The sequence below is a fragment of the Drosophila ananassae genome, chromosome 2L (genome assembly GCF_017639315.1).
Source record: "Drosophila ananassae strain 14024-0371.13 chromosome 2L, ASM1763931v2, whole genome shotgun sequence".
Taxonomy (NCBI): Eukaryota; Metazoa; Arthropoda; class Insecta; order Diptera; family Drosophilidae; genus Drosophila; species Drosophila ananassae.
Window position 1 is genome coordinate 26,824,312 of NC_057927.1, and position 20,238 is coordinate 26,844,549.

The 20,238-nt window shown below is 40.6% G+C and overlaps 4 protein-coding genes and 1 long non-coding RNA gene across 6 annotated transcripts; 1 reads left to right on the plus strand and 4 right to left on the minus strand.

Moving 5' to 3' along the window:
- Positions 1-537: 537 nt before the first annotated feature.
- LOC6505887 (replication protein A 70 kDa DNA-binding subunit) lies at positions 538-2,803 on the minus strand. The gene is made up of 4 exons (XM_001964517.4): positions 2,644-2,803; positions 2,340-2,584; positions 1,063-2,281; positions 538-1,004 (listed from the first exon to the last, which is right to left on the minus strand). The coding sequence occupies exons 1-4, from the start codon at positions 2,677-2,679 to the stop codon at positions 693-695; spliced, it is 1,812 nt and encodes a 603-aa protein (XP_001964553.1). The 5' UTR covers positions 2,680-2,803; the 3' UTR covers positions 538-692.
- A 1,997-nt stretch (positions 2,804-4,800) lies between these two features.
- Positions 4,801-17,019, plus strand: LOC6505639 (axin). Of its 2 annotated transcripts, XM_032449616.2 has the most exons (12): positions 4,801-4,990; positions 5,421-5,481; positions 12,790-13,074; positions 13,138-13,370; positions 13,433-14,119; positions 14,751-14,885; positions 14,999-15,095; positions 15,155-15,286; positions 15,348-15,606; positions 15,671-15,815; positions 15,876-16,214; positions 16,278-17,019. In XM_032449616.2, the coding sequence occupies exons 3-12, from the start codon at positions 12,979-12,981 to the stop codon at positions 16,402-16,404; spliced, it is 2,250 nt and encodes a 749-aa protein (XP_032305507.1). In that variant the 5' UTR covers positions 4,801-4,990; positions 5,421-5,481; positions 12,790-12,978; the 3' UTR covers positions 16,405-17,019. The 2 variants fall into 2 exon arrangements, with proteins under 2 accessions (XP_032305507.1, XP_032305508.1); XM_032449617.2 differs by lacking the exon at positions 14,751-14,885.
- Positions 5,862-7,225, minus strand: LOC123256989. Its single transcript, XR_006506874.1, has 3 exons — positions 6,901-7,225; positions 6,809-6,839; positions 5,862-6,022 (listed from the first exon to the last, which is right to left on the minus strand). It is a non-coding gene; the product is annotated as an uncharacterized LOC123256989 (long non-coding RNA).
- LOC6505886 (zinc finger protein 771) lies at positions 16,489-18,887 on the minus strand. The gene has a single exon (XM_001964515.4). The coding sequence runs from the start codon at positions 18,802-18,804 to the stop codon at positions 17,488-17,490; it is 1,317 nt and encodes a 438-aa protein (XP_001964551.1). The 5' UTR covers positions 18,805-18,887; the 3' UTR covers positions 16,489-17,487.
- A 205-nt stretch (positions 18,888-19,092) lies between these two features.
- Positions 19,093-19,794, minus strand: LOC6505885 (sex-regulated protein janus-B). Its single transcript, XM_001964514.4, has 3 exons — positions 19,487-19,794; positions 19,299-19,423; positions 19,093-19,244 (listed from the first exon to the last, which is right to left on the minus strand). The coding sequence occupies exons 1-3, from the start codon at positions 19,710-19,712 to the stop codon at positions 19,146-19,148; spliced, it is 450 nt and encodes a 149-aa protein (XP_001964550.2). The 5' UTR covers positions 19,713-19,794; the 3' UTR covers positions 19,093-19,145.
- Positions 19,795-20,238: the final 444 nt, after the last annotated feature.

Here is a 20,238-nt window from a genome sequence, read left to right on the forward strand (position 1 = left end):
CTCCGCCAGAAGATAGCTTTCCTTTCTTGTTTACACAGAAACAGGAAACTAAGAGAGTATTAGTAAGTATTAGCGTGTGATTCAAAAGCTTTTGATCTGGCTTACAAAAGTAAATGTGTCCCGAATCTATCTTTATGAGTTGTTTACTTTTTAGTTTGTTTTTCAAAATGAAATGTAAAGATATTTCCTATTAAAAATAGATAAATTCGTTTTAAGAACTAGTAATACGTTTTTTAATAATTCGGAGTTATCAACCTGTAAAGGAATTAGATTATATAGTGGATAAGATTATGAAAAAAAACCCTTTATTGTATACAAAGGTAAATTTTTATTGATGGGAAATGCAATGCACTTTTTTTGCCATTTCCAGTTGTTCTTACAGTTTAATTTCTGTGGAACCTAAACTGACTTATTACTTCTCATTTAGGTATAACAAAATCAATTAAAAGATCTTTTTTATTGAAGAATTGTGGTTTCAAGCTAGAAGCCCTTCTTGATCTCCAGGCCTTATCTTTTTTAATTAAATAAAAATTAAAGTATTTTTTATGATTTTGCATTTTGTATTCTGCGCGGGCGATTATTAGATTTACAATTACAAATGGAAAAATATAACATAATATAATTTAATGCGTAACTTATCATTCACGTAATTCATAGAATATAGGTATGTGTATGTGCGCTGCACACGGGAATTAGTTGGAAGAGCCGATTCCGGTCAGCTCCTTTAGCTCCTTGAGCAGATACTTGTTATACTCCTTGTGGTTGATGGGGGCAGCGGACTGCACGGTTAGTTTGTTGCGGGTCGTGTCGCCATAGGACTCGTTCTTGCAGCGCAACTTGAAGATGTGGGAAGTAAAGTTTAGGGAAGAGAATATTTGCTCCGCCTTGGCGGCGTCATTCTCCAGAGCCTCGCCCACTTCCTGCGATGTGTGACCAAGCAGTTGCTCGCCGATCTCATTGAAGCAGGTCACCCAGCGATTAGAGGTCCAGTCGCCAATGCTCATCTAAGCGTAAAAATTGTATGAATACATGGAGTTAAATCCGCTGAGTAATAATACTTACATTAACCAGCAGGCGGTACTTGAAGTTGGGATAAAGGGCGTTGCAGCGCTCGCAGCGGTACTGGTCGTTGCCCTCATCGACCACCTTCTTGTTGCAGTCGGTCTGCGGGCAGGCGCGATAGAATGCGTTCTCCTGCTTAACAATGTGAACCACAGCCTTGCATTGGAAGTAGTCTGGTTTATCCCCACTGCCGAGGTTGCGTTCTCGTGCATCCTTGAATGTCATCCAATCGGTGGAGAAGTTTCCACCGCCCGTCCGAGCGGACACCATGTTGGCAATGTTATCGCCACCACCGTTGTCGAACCAACCGCGCAGCTTATGGGCCTCCGGGATGTCTGGGTTTATCTTCATAATGGAACCGCCTCCAAGACTCAGGCTTTTGCCTCCATTGAACTCGTTGATGCGTGTTCCCTTGACCAGAATCACGGGCTGAACATGACCGTCAAAGTTGACGGCATCATCGCCCCAAAGAGTCAAATTTATGGCCGAGTTGCTCATGTCCACCAGGGTAAGGTCTCGCTTCTTGAACTCCTTGTTGGTGGTGCGCGAAACGAAGGACTGCAGTTCGCCGACCTCCTTGCAGATTCCAATTGTATCCACCGCCGCCTTGTTCTCCATACCAGAGACCTCGGAAATGGGCACCAGGTTATACTTGATGTCCGGAATGGCACCATCGTCTGCATCTTCGCACAGCTGGACGATGGTTTCGCCCGTGAAAGTCATTTCGTAGGCATTGTCCAGCTGTGAATATTGTTTGTTCGCCGGTTTGAGTTGGCATTTGGAAAAAAAGTAGACGCTGTCCACTTGGATCAAGTCGTAAAACTTATCGCACTGCTCTTTGAAGGCTGTGGCTCGAATTTCGCCCGATTCGTCCATTAGGTCCATGCTAAAGAGCTTGCCCTCGCCTCGGGCATTGCTCCAAGTGCGGATTGCCGTCTTGGAAGTCACACGAGCCTTGATCACCCATTTGTTCTGGTAAGGACTGAGACTAGAAATGGGATGAGTCATTCCTGCGTTCATTGAGGAATTCATGGTTATGTTATTGTTGTTGTTATTGTTGTGTGCGGGTTCCTTTTTGGCAGCAGCTACTGGAGGAGGCGCCGGCTTGGCAGCCAGGTCTTGCTTGGAAGCGTTCTCATAAGTAACAGGCTCACCGATTTTGGCTTTTACATCGGCTCCAGGGTTTAGTACAGTGAGCTCGGAAATTATAAGGACGCGTCTGAAAAACAGTTATTTAGTTCTGGTAGACACTGGGGTAGAGAGTTTGCACCACTTACTTGCCGGCTCCGTCCTTGCCAACCATGGAAGTCACATACTTGTCCAGCTGCACAATTGTGAACTCTTCAAGCTGGCCCTTGTGCTGCATCTCGTTCAGCTGGCTGGCCAACATGGCATAACTATTGAAGTACTTGCCATCGGAGATCAGAATGCGATAGCGCTCGGAGTCGGCATTGCTGTTAATCTTCTTGATAGCCAAGATCTGGAGCACCGGCTTCGACACATCCTCGCCGTGCATGATGCGCTGTACGGAATGGACAACGTAATTGTGGCCATCTTTGACACCAAGATTCAGATACTCACAGCAATCACTCCCGTAGACAAAGATGAGTAGCCCATTTTGAATATTATTTTTGCAAATATTAATAATTTCACCAGCAGTAATAAATTGCGATTTGCGGGGACGATGCTAGAAGAGGCGGGAATAATGAAGTGTGACCAGTTGATGTATAAATCGTAGCCATAGCCTCGAAGGAAATTTGGTGGATTTCTTGCTTTTCACCACTGTAGCCTATTTTACAACCAATAATTATAAAATATTTATTTCTAAAACAAAAAAAAAAATGTATTTCTTAAATGGTTTAATAAGTCTTTATTTTCATTTTAAGTCAATGTAACCCATTACTATTTTGTTAAATTTCCCCAACCATTCAATTTGAATTTAGCCTTTTTTACAACCAGGGAAATTTTTTAACCAACGTTTATATAAATAAATTTGTATATAAAAAAATTGTATTTAAGTGAGATGTTTTATTTAATTGGTCTTACTAGTTTGTCCTGTTCAAATATATAAAATAAATAATTTAATTGATAAACCCACACGCTAGTCTTTTAGTGTCGTCTCAACGGCAGTGTTACCAGATTTCGGGCATCCGATAATCTAGCTTGCAACTCTAGCGTGTAATCGTTCGTCTCGCCGTGAACATTTGTGAACTATGTACATTTTGTTTTGCCATTAAATAAACGTATTATTTATCACAAAATTAGCAGTGCCGGGGTGCACTGAAAGTGTCCGCGTTCGAGGAAGTCGCCCCCATCGATTAGCACAACGAAATCGCAACGTTACGTCCATTAAAATCAAACGGCAGAGGGTCACGGCGGAGGCATAAAATACACAAAATAAAAGAAGCAGCAGACGGAAAAGAATTTGTGTTTAAATGCCCGAAAGTGGATAAAGTGTTGATTGGAGTCAAATTAACCAGTTTGCGACGTCGAAGCTGGGCTAAGATGCTGTAGGAGGCTGGGCTTGCGTGCATTTCTGGCCAGGGAAGGGAATGCAGAGACCAGAGTTGCCAAAAGACGAGGATGACTCCTACCAAACGCCTGTATAGAACGCCTATCGTCCGAATCGCCGGAGTTATGCTGGAGTAACCTCCTGGCCCGTATCCGACCAAAGGATTGGGATTAGGAACCGGTGCTGCCCGACTTCGGCGTTGTTTAGCATTTAATTCGGTGCCCAATATCCGCCTCCCCAATCGCTGTGCCTGCGCCTTGTTAACCGCATTTTGTTGTTTACGTTTACGTTTACGTTTGCGTTTGTTTGTTGATTGAACTCTCTCGTCTCGTATCGTCTCGTCGTCCTTCCACAATTTGTGCAATTTGCCATTAATTGTTAGTTACGAATCCCTCGTTGAGCATACAAATCAAAATGAAAGCATCCTCGTCACGTTCGTTGTCGGAATCAGAACTAGAATCAGAGTCAGAATCGAAGCGTCCAGCCGTTAAAGCTACAATCAAATTACTCCCGTCCAAACCCACCTCGTCACCGCCGTTTATGACCAGTGTTCAGGCCGCCAGGATTTCGCCAGGACCTGTCTATCATTCAGGTTAAGTTGATCGGAGCAAAGGATACACGAATCTAAGGGTGAGTATTGAAATTGACTTTTTTATGTCAAATGTATAATCAGCTCTTTTCTTCATACAGTTTGCCGTCTGCCTTATTCTTATTGATAAATCGGAATCCGCTGATTTGACATGTCACAAATATAGCACTATAGGACTACATACCACAGGACTATAATCAGTAACCTCTACGAGCTCTGTCGCAGAATGTTCTCGTTTAGAATCCCTAAAAAATTATTGTTTTTGTAAATCATTTAGAGAAACAGCATACGAATAGTTAGTTTCTTGATTATATGGAATATACAATCCTATAACCTATACATTATGTGGACTAGGGATTAACTAATAACTATGAGAAGTCTGTAGAATAATTTTGTTTTTAAAGTTCATTAAAAATGATTTTCATAATATTTATGAATGGGATTAATAGGTATAGGTATCATATCACTTATTATTACTGTTTATAATACTTAGAAAAAGATTAGTAAAGTGAATATTAATTTTTGAAAAAAATACTGTGACTAATTGCTTATAATCTAATTGACTACCTTGTTGTAACTATTACTTGTAATATTTTACAAAGATACTAATGTTCCCCCGTCTTGATTCTTATTTCAGATACTGCATGTACTACATCACCTGTAATATAAGTTTAAATATTAGGAATTAAAGTGAGTTACACGTCAATAAGAGGACCGATGAGCTAAAAGATTCTAAACATTGGACTCCAACCCAATCTGAAAGGGTTCAGAACGATTTGGTTATATGTACCACCAAGCCTTGGCCATTTCTCAATTGAGTTATTTCGGTTAGTGTATCCTTTCATCTCACCATAATCGCATTCTTTGTATTTATTTGGCGTAAACTGGATGCACTCGTGCGAAAAATATTTGTCTCCCCCGACTCGAAATGTAAGGGGTTATTGAAAATGGTTTTGTGGCTGAGGAACTGATTGAATCCTCTTAAAAGTACACATACCATTTGAAATCAAATTATTTTCGCAAATTTTTTGGAATTTCTATTATATTTATTTAGATTGGATTTTCTGCAACCGTATATGAAAATTTTTCATCTTGAATTTGCTCTAAAATATTGTGTTCATTTATGTATACTATGTAAAATATACAAGTGTATAATTTATTTATAATTTACATGAATAATTAATTAATGATTAATTTTTTTATCTATCATATGAGTAAAACCAATTGCTAATTTTACTTGCCTTTTACCTTTTTCAGAAACTACTGGAATATTAACTTTCATTGATTTTCTCGTTGAGTTTTTATGAAAATTACATATGTGAGTATTCTCTCTTTGAATGTAATAAATATTCAAATTTTCTTTATTTTAAATTTATTAAACAAAAAACTATCAAATTAAAAGACTGAAAATGTAATTACTCTTATTGTCTCCCAGTTGGGAGATTTTTCATTCAATTAAAATTCACAAATTACCTAATTTTTAATATTTTTTAGGAAATTTTCATATTTTTTGAAGTGAAGTGTTATAATTACTAAAAATACAATAACATCAGTGGCGTAGATAGCTTTTTGATATGGGGGGGATATGACTCAGAATAATATCCTGTTTTTTTGTAAGTTTTATTTTACACTGCGATAATAATCCGCAATCTGCGATAATAATAATAATAATAATGCTGTACTGCACAGTCATCGCGTAAAAATGTGTTTCTTTTTCAATTTTGAGATTATATCAGATTATAATTCTCAGACCCAAGGGGGGGATTGATCCCCCTGATCCCCTGATCTACGCTACTGAATAACATTTTTAATATTTATGAATATGGTTTTGAACGAAACCTGGGGACAAGTTCGATTTCCTAGAAAGTAAAGTAAAGTAAATACATAGTAAAGAAATCATTGCGGGGTATGTGTTTTAATTCAGTAGAAAAGGACACTTTCAGTCTAATAAATAAGTTGCCAATATATAACAATGAAAAACAAAAGCGACAAATGTACATAATATGTACAATATATATCTATATATTATATATTAATTTTATGTTATTAGCACTTGATTTCAGCTTTTATTAGTGGTATCGAAAATCAGAGGAATAAAACCTTAAAATCAGAATCTAAGACAAAATTCCTTTAATCTTTACCGTGAAAATGAATTTCCTTAAGAATCTCGATTTGTAACTCATTATTACTTCAATTAATTATTAGTATACAGTGAAATTCCTATAATTTATAGGCCGCTAAATCATAAAACGCAACAATTGGCTGTACCCTTGAAAAGAATTTACTTTAAAATCAACTTTTCATAAATCAAAATCCGGGCTAATTTCTAAACAAGAATTATATTCTCTTTCCATTGCATTTAATCTAAATTCTAATGTATTTTTAATATAATTTTATTTCGCACTCAGACGTTAAACGTAATTCTTGATTTAGTTCTATCTCGATATATGATTTTTGGCAGATTCTGTTTCAGACAAGAAATATTTTAAACAAAAACTACCGATTTATTAAACTTTTCTTTAAAAAAGATGTTAAAACTAAATGTTTCCCATTCCCACAAAAAACGTAAACTATTTAGCCTGGTGTATTTTGTCCGAAAAATACACCTTTTTTGATTCAAAAGGGTTCTTTTGAACAATACTTACATAAAAGAGGTGCATCCAAAGTTTGATCCATCTATGAGGATAAAAATCCGAATTCATTTATACTGCCAGATAAAGGTATTTCCGTTCCATACCGATTTCGCAGAGCCTCCTCCGATGGCATTGCAGTGGGCTTTGCACCTGAAAAGTGAGTGTTTCCGTGCTGAACTTTGCCGGCAACTTTTCCGTAGACAAAGTGCCACTATTGACCTTCGGCAATAACCAGCAGCTCTGGCGGCAGTAGCAGTAGCAATGGCAATGGCAGTTTCCCCCAGTTGGCTGCCAGTCTAGACCGGCATCAGACGCCAGTTCAGTTCATTTCAGGTGGCAGCAATGGCGGTCTTAACCTCATTAGAAACAAATGAGGCTGCCGCCGGTCCTGGTTGTTGTTTGTTGCCCCTCCTTCCGAGTATTGTTTTCAAACTTATTCGAAAATAATTTCCACATTTGTTTTTAGTTGGTGGTGGCTCTTCGAAAGGGGAGGAAATCAGTGTTCCGTGGGGTTGCAATTCTGCCGGAGTGTGAGTACTCAGGCACAACCCTTACTCCTCCCCTCCATGTTGGAATTAAAATTAAAAAAAAAAGCGAACGATGTTTTGCTCCGTTTATGTACAATGAGAGTGTGATGGGCATCTGATTGAGGAGGGGGTATGGGAGCAGGATATGGACCGAAGTTTGCGGACTGAGGACTGGGTCTGGACCTGCGCATATTGGTTGCACACACAATGACTCCTATTCGCCGGATGCCGTCTCGCTTGCTCCGCCAGACTTACGGACACTTTGAAAAGAACATCTCTTGTACGAGTTGTTGTACAATGTACATGAAGCATCATTATGTTTGGAGGTCGTCCCTGTTGCGGCTTCTACGTCTCATCCTGCTCCTCCTGGCTTGTGGGGCAGTCCCTCAACAGCTGGTATCGGTGCTCGGTGGGTCAGCACAGACAGAAATATTCTTCAAATGTTTTTTTTTTCTTGTAGATATTATAAAAGGTGCAAAAATATTCAAATTCAAAAGTTAATTTTATAATGGTGTTTTAGTTATTCTGAAATAACTTGCCTTCAAAAAGGCAAGAACGTCCCAGTTTATATACAATACAAAAGGAGTTAAATCAAGTTACTTCAAAAATTCTAGAGAGATTCTAGATTCTTTAAAAATGTTTTTATTTATACATATATCTTACATACATACATCTTAAGCCTTCAGCGAACTCTTTTGAAACAGTGCTTCCTAAAATATGTTTATGATACTCTCCTTTGGAAAATTGGGAAATGTACATATGAGTAGGGCATCTATCACATCATCTTAGATCATCAAAGACGTGTATATCTTATCCGATCTAGAATTTCATCTTTGACCAGGTTACCTTAAATATTAAGGCTTAAAAGATGGTTATGCCAATTGTCTTTTAATCTGCACTTAAATTTAAGAAAATAACTTTTCGATTGTAGGAGTCTTATATTTATAGGAATATTATAGCATAACAGAAATGGGCGCGTTATTTATACGTGTTAGGGCCGACTTGAAACTTATCCTTAATGTAAGTACCTTTAAAACGAGTACTTCATAAATCTAATAGATTTACAACAACAACTGCTGTTAAAAAAACAATTGAATAGATTCTCAATTTATCTGATTTTCATTTCATGTTTTCTTTAAATTTGGAAATTATACTCCCAATCAATAGAATTATAAATTCATATTAAAGTTTAGTACAATCTAGTACTCTATGCTGTATAAAATTCGAGAGATAAAATGTGAGTTTTTCTTTCTGTGCCGCCCCATTCCGGCCCGGCTCCCAGCTCTTGAAGCTCGTCAATTAAGTTCGATATCCGTATATAAACGACGTAAGCGCCAGGCGGGATGTCCGCATGCAACAATTGTGAATGGACGAGGACACTGATACGGGTGTGGGTGAAATTGCCAGTTCCAGTTACAGATCCGGTGAAGATGCGGATAATTGCTAAGGGTGCGGGAAAGGGCCGGGAGGGCAACCCCGAAAACATTTATATACTCTGCTGCTTCGGCATGGGCGCACATAAGGACATACATACGGCATACAGGCAGGGTGAAAAATCAGTGAAAAATCGCTGTCAACGCAGGATCGAGGACTCGGCGTTTTCGTTCAGTTTGACTTTCCACTCGTCAACGCATTGTCCCCGCATCGTTTGTGTTCCGCAGCTCGTGGCAGAGATTTTGTCAACAATTAGTGGCGACAGTAATCTGAAAAGTCGGCGGCGTGTTCTCCAAGTGAACAACCTGTTGTGAATGTGAGTCCTGTGTGTCACCTGGCTGGGGATTAGCCCGTCTTTGGATGCCGCAACTGCTCCGACGAAGGACCTTCTGGCATCGCGAGTACCTGGCAACCGTGTTCAGGGAAACAGTAGCTGCAGTTGCCTCCGGCAGCTCACGCAAAGCCCTCATCTTACGCTAGACTTACCTGTCAATCATCAGAACTCATAACTTGAAAAGAATGGGCATTATCCTGCGATGCGTGCGCAATCCAATAGGGATAGAAAAATAATAATAATCTGCCCTCGAGAGGGTCTGCTCCCGTCCTATTGTTGTTTTTCGGTATTCGCCTCAGCGCTCATCGCTCAACGCTCACATCCAAAATCAATAAGGATATCTTTAATTATTTCATAAATCCTGCTCAACTGCTCTTCAGCAGCAATGAAATAAATAGTCCGCCATTTAGCTTTAATTCAGAATTTCTTTCTCCGGTTGGAAAATCAATTATTGTCTGGGAACTCATGGGATTACTTTGAAAACAAAAGCTCTTAACAGCCGGATTTATGTTGTTTTGTGAAAAATGCATGTTTGTGGGATTAGTAAAGAACCGACGGCACTTCAAGAGTAGTTTTTAAAACGCGAAAGGGTTACTATCCTTAAAATAAACAAATTCCCCCTCAACTTTTATTTAGGAAATAGTTTTTCATATAGTTTTTTCAAAAATATTTCCTTATGGTCTTATTGTGGCAATTCTCATACTTTTTTAGGATACCCAATAATAGTCACAAATAGGCATGATCTGAATGAAAGGATACATTATTTCGTTATACAAAAGTTTTTCCCCTGCGGAAAAGGATAGTTGCATAATATTATATAATAGTTGCAACATTTTTGTAACATTTTTGGTTATCCTTTGAAGCATTCAGGAAATGGTCTAAAGCCTTGTCTAAATGTAACATTTAGTTATTGAAAGGCTCCTTATGGCTATTATTTATTTTATTTCTTATTTGTTAAATAAGTCATGCATTGCTAAATTAGTTAAATTGTTAGCAACATTTCTAAGATTTTTTTTGCAGTTTTAAAGAGTATGATTGTCCTAGGATGCAATGATTCGTGTAGTTTTAATTGTATTCTAATAACTAAGTCATGAATGGAACTATTTGAACAGATAATGTTGAAACTATTTGAAAAAATGAACAGGATATTTTAGTTATACACTAAAAAGTGTATATTCTGTATTTGTTTTAATTAATACAAACGAAGCAACACTTAAAAGAGCCTAAACTAAATATAAAGGAAGTAATTGTATTTAATTAATTTGTTAGTAAAGTAGGGACATAGGAATCCTGAGCCATTGTTCTTATTTCTTAAGTTTTTAAGCTTTGCAGAAGGCCATGTTTTATATATATTTTTTTATTAATTTACTTATATAATTGTCACAATTTTGCTTTTTTAATAACTCTTTGTATACGCATTAAAAGTAGTCCCTTTTAGTAGCAATTGGGCCTTTAGGTTCGGGACAGATCTTTGATGTTGCACCAAGGGGCCTTCGCTGGCACTTATTAATCCTGAGATGCGCAGGATTCCAAGGCGCTGAGATGCACTGGGGAGCCGCTGATTTCCCTTTGCACTCGTCCCGGCCTTTGTCTGCGTCTTTATATTTCTTCACAGCCGTGGGAGAGATTTGGACGTCAAGTGTTGGGAGAGGCTTGTCCTCGCGAGCTAGCATGTCCTTTTTTAGCTGCTTCTAGGTTCCTTTGACGTTACGAGCTTTTTAATTGTGCCTTTCTTTGTTCTTTTCGCCGTAATGGAGTGCTATGCAAATGGCGTTTTGATGAATTTCCTTGGCTCTCCGGCGGCGCTATCGCTTTCGTTTTGTGTCCTGGCCCCGCAAACTAAAACAACAAATACCAACAAGAGCCATAGCCGGAGCGTTCATCCCCTTTTATCATTGCGCCAGAATGTACGCCTGTGTGTGCGAGTTTGTAAGTCATGGCTGGCAGGGAAGTGCTGTTCAGGCCGGGCCCAGCTCGAGCCCGGTGCTCCGCGACCCCCTTCTTTTTGTCGTCCCCGCCTGTTGTTCATGTCCTTTGTGCCTTATTGTTGGTGTAGCTGTCGCTGCTCTGTTGTCGGCATTCGTCTGACTTAGTGTTGCCCGCAATTCAGAAGCCAAAAAGAGTCATCGGAATAAAGGCCAAATCGTATTTTCAATATTTAAAAATTTACTTACTTAAATAATAAGTTATTAAGTAATTACTGAGATTTTAAAAAAGTACACCTAAAGAAACCGAAACATAAATATTTACTGTGATATAAAAAGTTGTCCCAAAAGAAATCATTATTTATAAAATATTTATTTAGTGAGGAATGTCCTTAAAGTTGGTTACTCTTAGAGTAGTTTAGAATCTGAAAAAGTGGAATCATTGGAAAAAAAACCTTTTAATTTGAACTATTTCAACAAATTTTAAACAAAATGAAATATTTATGATTATAAAAACTATCCTCAAAGGAAGTATCCCTAAAGGATTCAGGAAAGGTTTCTTCTATTCTAGTGAATTTAGAAAAAACAAAAAAAAATTATTTATTAATGATCAAAATTATTGAGTTCATATAAAGTAATAATATAATAACTTAAACTTGCTATAGAACAAAGCTTACAATTTGTATGAGTATTTCTGTAAAATATATTTTTAGAAGTAAAAAAAATTCTTTTTATTAAGAATCCTGTAGAATCCTATGGAAATCCTGTAGGCAACACATTTGTGAACATTTATATTTAATTTATATAGCTAGTATTAGATAGTACTAGAGTTTTAAATTAATATTTTACACCTATGCTCAAAAACTTAAAATTTATAAAGGAAGAAGGATAGGAAATCCTTCCTAGATTCAAGGCCAACTTGGCATCGCTATTTTGGGCTGCGGCTAAACGAAAAGGGACGCCCAAATGAAAAAAAAAAGAGAAAAGGGAAGGAATATTTTTGATTTACCAAAAAGCGCGATGTGAGCTTACTTTCTAGTTTGTGCCCGCTCTCGAACGCGTCAGACAGCTCCAGAGGCGTCCTCACCACCATCCTCGCCATAAGGACGTAAGGACGTTCAAGAGGATGTGCGAGTGTTGGTCTGTGTGTGTGTGAGTGTGAGTGTGCCAGTGTGTGTGCCAGCGTATTTCGTGTTCAAATTTTGTACATAATGGATTATTGTCCTTTCCCCTGCCATGCGCCCCGAACTCTCGCTCCTGCATTGGTCGATATCGTCAACCAATCAAAAGCGCCCTCAAAATGGCCGCCGTTCGATTCCGCATTGTGTTTTGGGTTTTGCGTACGCCCGACCCGACCCGACCCGACCCTTCTAGTTGATAAGAAAGGATAAGGATGAAAAGGAACTGCCGCTGGCCTGCCATCGAAGCGGCGCTAAGTGGTCATTCAGCGTCAGTATCCTTGAGAGGATTCCTATTAAAATTTCAATTGCGATTGCTTGATATGGACTGCAAATGCAAATTGGAACTGCAATTACTAGGCCATTTGTGTGGCCGAAAATGAATAGCTTTTAGTTAAAAGTTAGGAAGGAAGCACTCCACTTATTACTTATTTTTGGTTAAAATATTTCAATTTCTTCATCAATTTATCCACTTTAAGATCTAGTTCTCACACATTTTATCTGATTGCTGGTGCTTAGATTATGTTCCACCATTTCCTAAGTTAAAAACATAATTTTGAAGCCATATACTTACGGTCTAACCATTTCATTGCAGGCCTTGTCTAATTGCCTTCCAAATTCGCAAACGAGCGCATCTTCCATGTCCCACATATTTGTAAAATAAGGGCGTTTGTGATTTGAAACCGAGGAAACACGTTCGTTAATCGTAATTGGTAACTTAAGCATAGGAATAGGTAAATATTCGGCAGCAATCGCTCGTCCTGGGAAGCCAATTTAGAGTGGCATGAGTGGCCATCCATCGGGACTCCGGAAACATGATGATAATGAGTGTAGTGGGCCACGACCACCAGTACCCGGAGAAGAGAGCCGTGTTAAAAAGGTAGTACTATATCGATTTATATTTAAAATTTTTACATTGTATTATTATTCTGGCCTTCATTAGATGACCGAAGGGGTAACAGAGACCTCGAAAAATTCACCGCCATCCTACCTGAACTGGGCCCGTACACTAAACCACCTGCTGGAGGATCGTGATGGGGTCGAGCTCTTCAAGAAGTATGTCGAGGAGGAGGCGCCCGCCTACAACGACCACCTCAACTTCTACTTTGCCTGCGAGGGCCTCAAGCAGCAGACGGATCCCGAGAAGGTGAAGCAGATAATCGGTGCCATCTACAGGTGAGTGATGAGCTTTTGCTTTTGGGATCGGAAAATCCAATAGTTCAATCATTTCTCCTTAGATTCCTGCGCAAGAGCCAGCTGTCCATCTCCGATGACCTGCGTGCCCAGATCAAGGCGATCAAGTCGAACCCCGATTTGCCACTTAGTCCGCACATCTTCGATCCTATGCAGCACCATGTGGAGGTTACGATTCGCGACAACATCTACCCCACATTTCTCTGCTCGGAGATGTACATCCTGTACATCCAGCAAATGTCGGCGCTGCAGGAGCGATGCAACAGCAGTGGCGCAACGGGTTCGGGAAGTGCCGGCAGCAGCGGGAGTGGCGGAAGTTGTGGCAGTAGTCTCGCAGGAGCGGGAGCTTGTGCCATTCCAGCGGCGACTACTGTCAAGCAGCAGCAGCAGCAGCTGGTGCCGCCGGGTGCCTTTATTAACCTGCCGGTGAGCAGCGTGAGCGGGCCGCCAGCTGGCACGTGTAGTGCCAGCGGCAGTGTGTACGGTCCCTCGACCTCGGCCAGCTCTAGCGGGTCCATCAGCGCCACCGACACACTGCCCCGCAGCTCCACGCTGCCCACGCTGCACGAGGACTCGGTGCTGTCGCTCTGCGACGACTTCGAGAAGGTGCAGGTGCAGGACGGAGGCGGCGGCTCTGCAGGTGGGGCTCGTGCGCCCGACTACCCGATGCGACTAACGCGGGACCTACTAATAGCAACTCAGAAAAGAAGACTGGAAATTCGACCTCCCGGGTATGTCCACAACTTTCATTGAATATTTTATCCTCAGAACGTTATTAACAAATAGAAGGCCAAGACTAGCGTACAATAGTGTATTTAAGAATAAATGCGGTCGAAATAATAGCACTCTAGAATACTCATTAGTTGTAGATTCTGTGATTAAGATTTGTAAAGGCCGTAGGAGTTCTATTGTTTCCTCCCTGATACCAAGACCCTTAGTTGTAAATCAGATGATCCATTTTGTTTTGCTGTCTTAAGTTTTTAATTTAAAGTTTTTCAAATTATCGATGATTTCTGTGATTAACTCCTAATTTGTTACTTTTGTTTCTTTTACTTTTTTTACATATTTTGTACATGAACGCTCACAACCACACGCACGTCAAAATACGAACCCACCCGCATATAATACATACAACCACATGCCACCCCCACAATGCCACAAACAACATCCATTTGGACCACTGTACATATGATACGCCACTGACTCGATGAATATACATTGCGTTTTCCTTGTTTGTTTAAACACTTTTGTTTGTGGATCTTGACGATTCTCCCTCACACACATTCACCTTGGGGCTAAATTGCATGGACACTCTATTTCCTGAACCCAAAACCGAAAACGAAACGATCTGCATGCGATTAGTGCCCACGGTTATGTATACACTGCGAGCACCAACACCTCCTATGTGCCCAATTCGCGGGTCGATTCGGAAAGGGCCAGCGTTAGCTCCGGCGGCCGCACCGACTCCGACACCATGTCGCTCTCCAGTTGTTCCATGTGAGTAGCGATGCCCAAGGGGGATTGTGGCCCGCAAGGACAGTACCTGATTCAGCAGCGGAAACACGAATCGGAGGAAACAGCCGGCGTGACTAACTATTTTCTCTTTCCAGGGACGGTCGCCCTTACATACAACGCAGACACAGCTCCACGGAGAGCAAGGCGATACGCCAAAGTGCAATGGCGAATAAGGAGACCAATACCTTTCAGGTAGTGCAACGAGCCAACAAAATCTTTTCCCATTTAATTCAATGTTTGCTCCTTTTTAGGTAATACCTCGCACACAACGACTACATTCGAACGAGCACAGGCCATTGAAAGAGGATGAGCTGGTGGCTCTGCTGATACCCAAGCTAGAGGAGGTGAAGCGAAAGCGAGACCTGGAGGAACGTGCCCGCGAAGTGAGTGAAGAGGTGAAATATTTTAAAGTGCATTTATTACAAAAAACATTCCGTTTTATAGAGAAACCCTGGAGCTGCCATACTGACCAACGAAAGATCCAGCGCCAGTGATCGTGCCTTTGCCGAGGCAATACGGGAGAAGTTTGCTCTGGACGAGGACAACGACCAAGACATTCTGGACCAGCATGTGTCGCGGGTGTGGAAAGACCAAACACCGCACCGGTCTCCAGGCACAATGTCGCCCTGCCCGCCCATCCCATCACGAAGGCGCACAGCCACTCACGACTCTGGAATGGTCAGCGATGGCGCTATGAGCTTGAGTATGTTTCCCAAAAAAAGCATTAATGAGTGAGTTTTTTAACATATTGGTTAATTGGTTAACAGGTGGACACTCTATGAAGCACTCGAAATCTATGCCTGATCACAGTTCCTGCTCGAGGAAATTGACAAACAAATGGCCCTCCATGAACACAGATAGTGGGATTAGCATGTTCTCGGCCGACACTGTTACCAAGTACAAAGATACGAGGTAGGTCGACATTTAAATAGTTTGATTTCCAAAAAAATTATTGACCTATTTCCTTTATAGCTCCCGATCCAGCTCAAGCACGGCCTCAAAACTGGAGGAAGCGAAACGAAGACTGGAAGACGAGCCGCGGCGCTCTCGTCGATACGCCCAAACGCCGATGCAACAGCCTCTGGCTTCCTTCAGCAGCAGCAGCAGTGGCGGAAGCATAAGTTTGCCCCACCAACACCAGCAGCAGCTGCAGTCTATGGCGGCGCCACCGCCTCTGCCGGCCAAGCCGCCGGAGACGATAGTGGTGTTCTCGTTCTGCGACGAGCCCGTTCCGTACAGAATAAAAATACCCGGTACTCAGCCAACCCTGCGTCAGTTCAAGGACTATCTGCCTAGAAGAGGTCACTTTAGGTGAGTATCTTCTAATTTGTACATTTCGAGAATAAAAAACCTAACCCAATGTGGCACTTTCAGGTTCTTCTTCAAGACGCACTGCGAGGATCCGGACAGTCCAGTGATTCAGGAAGAGATTGTTAACGACTCCGACATACTGCCCCTATTCGGAGACAAAGCGATGGGTCTTGTCAAGCCATCCGATTAATATTTAAGCATTTAGTGTAGATTTTGTATTAAGGCCAATCGTGAGTGACTTGGTGCACTGATGCACGCGCTAATACAAAATGTAGAGAGGGAGTGGGAAGGCGAAGGCGAAAGCATAGGCACCAAGTGTATGCATATTAGAGCTAATAACAGGAGAAGCTATATCCGAAAATCAAAAGCAGTTAGGGCTTTTGTCAGCATCAAATACTACTCTCTGCGGCGATAACAATGTATTTTTCTGTACAACAAACTGATCGATTCGAAAGGAAAATCGTAAATCCAGGCAGACAATTTGGAGCTACTAGAAACTCAAGCAAACTCAAGCAAAAGATAGTATCCCCTTTGTGTTGAAAGCCATAAATTGAGCGTCCGATATGCATTTTAGTCCCGTGGAAGTGTTTCAGAGTGGGGCAGAGATTATTAGAAACGGCACAAAACAAAAAAAAAATCAAATTTATTAAGAAGATTTATGGGTTTTCCTCGATTGGGATTTGTTTGTTACTTTATACTAACTACGGACTGCCTGCAATAAATTTTGTTAATATTTTTGTAATGTGCATTTTATGATGATATGATGATATTAACAAAGTTCTATTCAACTCGACAAAAATCAAAAGATAATCTGTTTTATTTTTGTATAATCTATAACACAGCATACACAAAACACACACTTAACATTTATGTATTTATACAATGTATTGTAATTGCGTCAATTGCATCTACCGATCTACCATTAGGCACATTTCATTTCTGGGAGAGATCAGATCAGTCCAATTGATCGATCGATTGATTTATTCAAATAAGTTAATACATACATACTATACATATTTTTTTAAGAAAACTGAAATAACCGCAGAAATATGCAAATAACGGATAAATTTATTATATCAAACATATTTTATTTGTGAGCAAAATGCATATAGATTTAATAAAAAAAAGTACATGGATAGAACGTAATAATGTAATGTACTCTCTTATTGCGATTGATGGTGAACATGATATCGTGCTGATGATGCTGTCAATTTTCGAAGGTGCTTTAAAGCTCCGGAAAATAATTAATCTAAACATTACAATTATGCGACGGTTAGGTCGCCGTGCAGTCGTCGCGCTGAACGTGGCTTACGTAGTTCTGCTCGTTGATAAAGGTGTGTGTGCATTTCGGACAGTGAAAGCGTCGATGGCGATTCGTGCCGGGACTCTCGTGCTCCCTCAAGTGGGCCTTCATGTTGTACATTTGCGAAAAGCGCTTATTACACACGGGACAGGCGAAGGGTTTATCGCCTGTATGGGAACGCGTATGGCGCTCGAGATGAGCCTTGGTTCGGGTCTTGAAGCCGCACACCTGGCACTCCAATCGCTTGGTCTCGTTGTCGTGGATCATCTTGTGCTTGTAGAGGGCCACCTTGTGGACGAATCGTTTAGAACAGACATCGCACTGATATGGCGTCTCGCCGGTGTGCCAGGCCATGTGGTGTTTCAGACGGAACTTGCGGCTAAAGCGTTCCGGGCACACGGGGCAGGCGAACTGTTTGACAGGCTCGTGGTTCTGCAGATGTCCAATAAATCCGGAATAGGACTGAAGCGTCTTTCCGCACTGATCACAGACATAGCCGGGAAAGTGTTCGCGTTTTGTATGAGCATTATATCCACGCCGGCTGGTGAACTTTTCTGGACAGCTGGGGCACTGGATATTAACGGTGTACTCGCCCGAGCTATCAGGATCGTTATCTTGGTCATCACCATCCCCGTCACCGTCCGATATAATGTATTCTATTGTACCGTCTATCTGATCGTCGAAGTCGCTCATGGTGTCCTCCTTGAAAAAGTCTTCCTGTTCAATGTCCTTCTCTTGAGGCTCATCCAGCTCAGCTTCCTGCTCCTCCATCTCCTCGTTTATAATGATCTCGTTATCTATATCTAATTCTAGATCCACAGAGTGGAGTTCCACTTCTTCACCAGCGCTCTCCGATTCCTTGACAATAAAGGTGTGCTCCTCCTCGTCCACCTGCTCAAGGTTTCCCGGATCCACCACAGTGACCACATCCTCCTCCTCATCCTCCTCGACTTCGGCTTCGGCTACTTCAATATTCCCATCGAACTTGGGAATTCGATCCCCCTTTGCTTCATCCTTCAGCGGCGACTGCTTCGTTATGAACGGACTGTGGATGAGCTCCAGGATCTCCTGACGCAGCTTTCGTGCGATCTGAATGGACTTGTGGTACCTGGCCAGCTTCTCGCAGCATTTCTTGCAAATGGTCGAGGCCTCCTCGGTGAGCACGTAGCCTGTGCCCTTGGTGCATTGCAGGACCAGCTCGCTGATGGGCACCGGCGGCTGGCCCACCGTTTCCGTATGAATATTCTTTGGGACTCGCACAGAAAATTGGCAAATGCAGCAGTTCATCTTTTGACAAATTTTATTTACAACATGCGAGTGTTTATCGATTAGGGATGTGACAAATTCGATAGGTTTATAGAGCAACGGCGCGTCAATTTGAGAGTGGGATGACAACGCAATATTTTATTCTTTAAATTTAAATGTATAGCCTACTGTTTTAAAAGATAAAACACCTTTAGGATAGTATGGGAGAGTTCAAGAGAACGTAGATATGAAGTATAAGGAAACCAGTACCGTTTCATGCATTCCAATAATACATTCCAGTTTCATTAAAACTCAAATTTTGTACATTTTTTAGTCGTTACTGTTATGGTTGCTTTATTTTAACAGTTTTTTATTTTATTACATTAGGTTCTATATTTTGCAACGGTTATGTCAAAGTCTTTATATTTAGTCCATGCAAGTAAAATATCCTTGGTTCTACCATGTGGTGCCTCGCCGTATGTCTAGATACAAGTTTATTTTATTAAAATCGAATTCAAAAAATAATTTAGACTCACTTTGCAACAACCATAGATTTTCATTTTTTTCTTGGATTCATTGTTTTCTATAAATCCACCCCCCAAGGCTTTTGTGCATATGCCAATGGCATCCATTTCATCCAACACTTCGGCGTAAATTTCCTCTGAAAGTAAATTAGGGTATAAGAATATCTTAATATAGTATAATGTAAAAGAATCGTACGAACCATGGGATTTAGAGTCTGTTCCACGAACAATTGTCCTGCCATAGCGAGTTTTACCATGCAAATGTATCATCATTAAAAGGTAGTTATTTTTTCCAGACGAGATCTGTACTCTTGGCACATTCAAAAGTAGAGCGTTAACCCTTGCAGTGCTTAGCTGCTTCACGGTGGGTACTATGATTTTGGAAAGTGGATTTATAATTTTGAAATGTTGCATTGCCAATTTCATTTTTAAATGTACAATTTTGACTTAAATTTCCGAAAAAAAAAAAATGTATGCTTACACAAGCACAGCTTGAAGGCAACTGAAGCTATTTCAGAAAATCAACTCAAACCTAGACATCAATTTTGGCACAAATTTCAAGGCACATTTGATCTTTTCAAATTTATATATTGGTCTTGGTCCTATAAGTATAATTAATAACTTAAAAAATAAACCAAGAAAGGACGCTATAGTCGAGTCTCCCAACTACAAGATTCCCGGAGCTCATTCCTCCGAAAAACTTTAACCCCATGGTTCAATGATTAAGATATGTGCCTGTTAATCTTAAGGTCGTTGGTTCGATTCCCAGCAGAAAAATCTGTATTATGAGTTGATTTTTATATACGGATTCGGATTCAGGGCTGATTATGGGCTGATTCATGCGTGAAATCGAATTCAGGGCCGAGAGGACATTTTCAAAAATTTCAGAACAAAATTCTTGGCAGCTTGTTCCAGATGTCAGGACTGATTCATGGGTGATCAGGGGAATGCA

Bases quoted from the DNA above. Each gene is read 5' to 3' on its own strand.
- LOC6505885 (XM_001964514.4), bottom strand. From the start codon at position 19,712: ATGAAATTGGCAATGCAACATTTCAAAATTATAAATCCACTTTCCAAA. The intron at 19,424-19,486 runs GTTCGTACGATT...ATTTACTTTCAG, and splicing joins AACAGACTCTAAATCCCATG to AGGAAATTTACGCCGAAGTG. The intron at 19,245-19,298 runs GTGAGTCTAAAT...ACTTGTATCTAG, and splicing joins AAATCTATGGTTGTTGCAAA to ACATACGGCGAGGCACCACA.
- LOC6505886 (XM_001964515.4), bottom strand. From the start codon at position 18,804: ATGAACTGCTGCATTTGCCAATTTTCTGTGCGAGTCCCAAAGAATATT.
- LOC6505887 (XM_001964517.4), bottom strand. From the start codon at position 2,679: ATGGGCTACTCATCTTTGTCTACGGGAGTGATTGCT. The intron at 2,585-2,643 runs GTGAGTATCTGA...CATTCCGTACAG, and splicing joins TGTCTACGGGAGTGATTGCT to CGCATCATGCACGGCGAGGA. The intron at 1,005-1,062 runs GTAAGTATTATT...TTTTACGCTTAG, and splicing joins AGTACCGCCTGCTGGTTAAT to ATGAGCATTGGCGACTGGAC.
- LOC6505639 (XM_032449616.2), top strand. From the start codon at position 12,979: ATGAGTGGCCATCCATCGGGACTCCGGAAACATGATGATAATGAGTGT. The intron at 14,120-14,750 runs GTATGTCCACAA...GCATGCGATTAG, and splicing joins CTGGAAATTCGACCTCCCGG to TGCCCACGGTTATGTATACA. The intron at 15,816-15,875 runs GTAGGTCGACAT...TTTCCTTTATAG, and splicing joins ACCAAGTACAAAGATACGAG to CTCCCGATCCAGCTCAAGCA.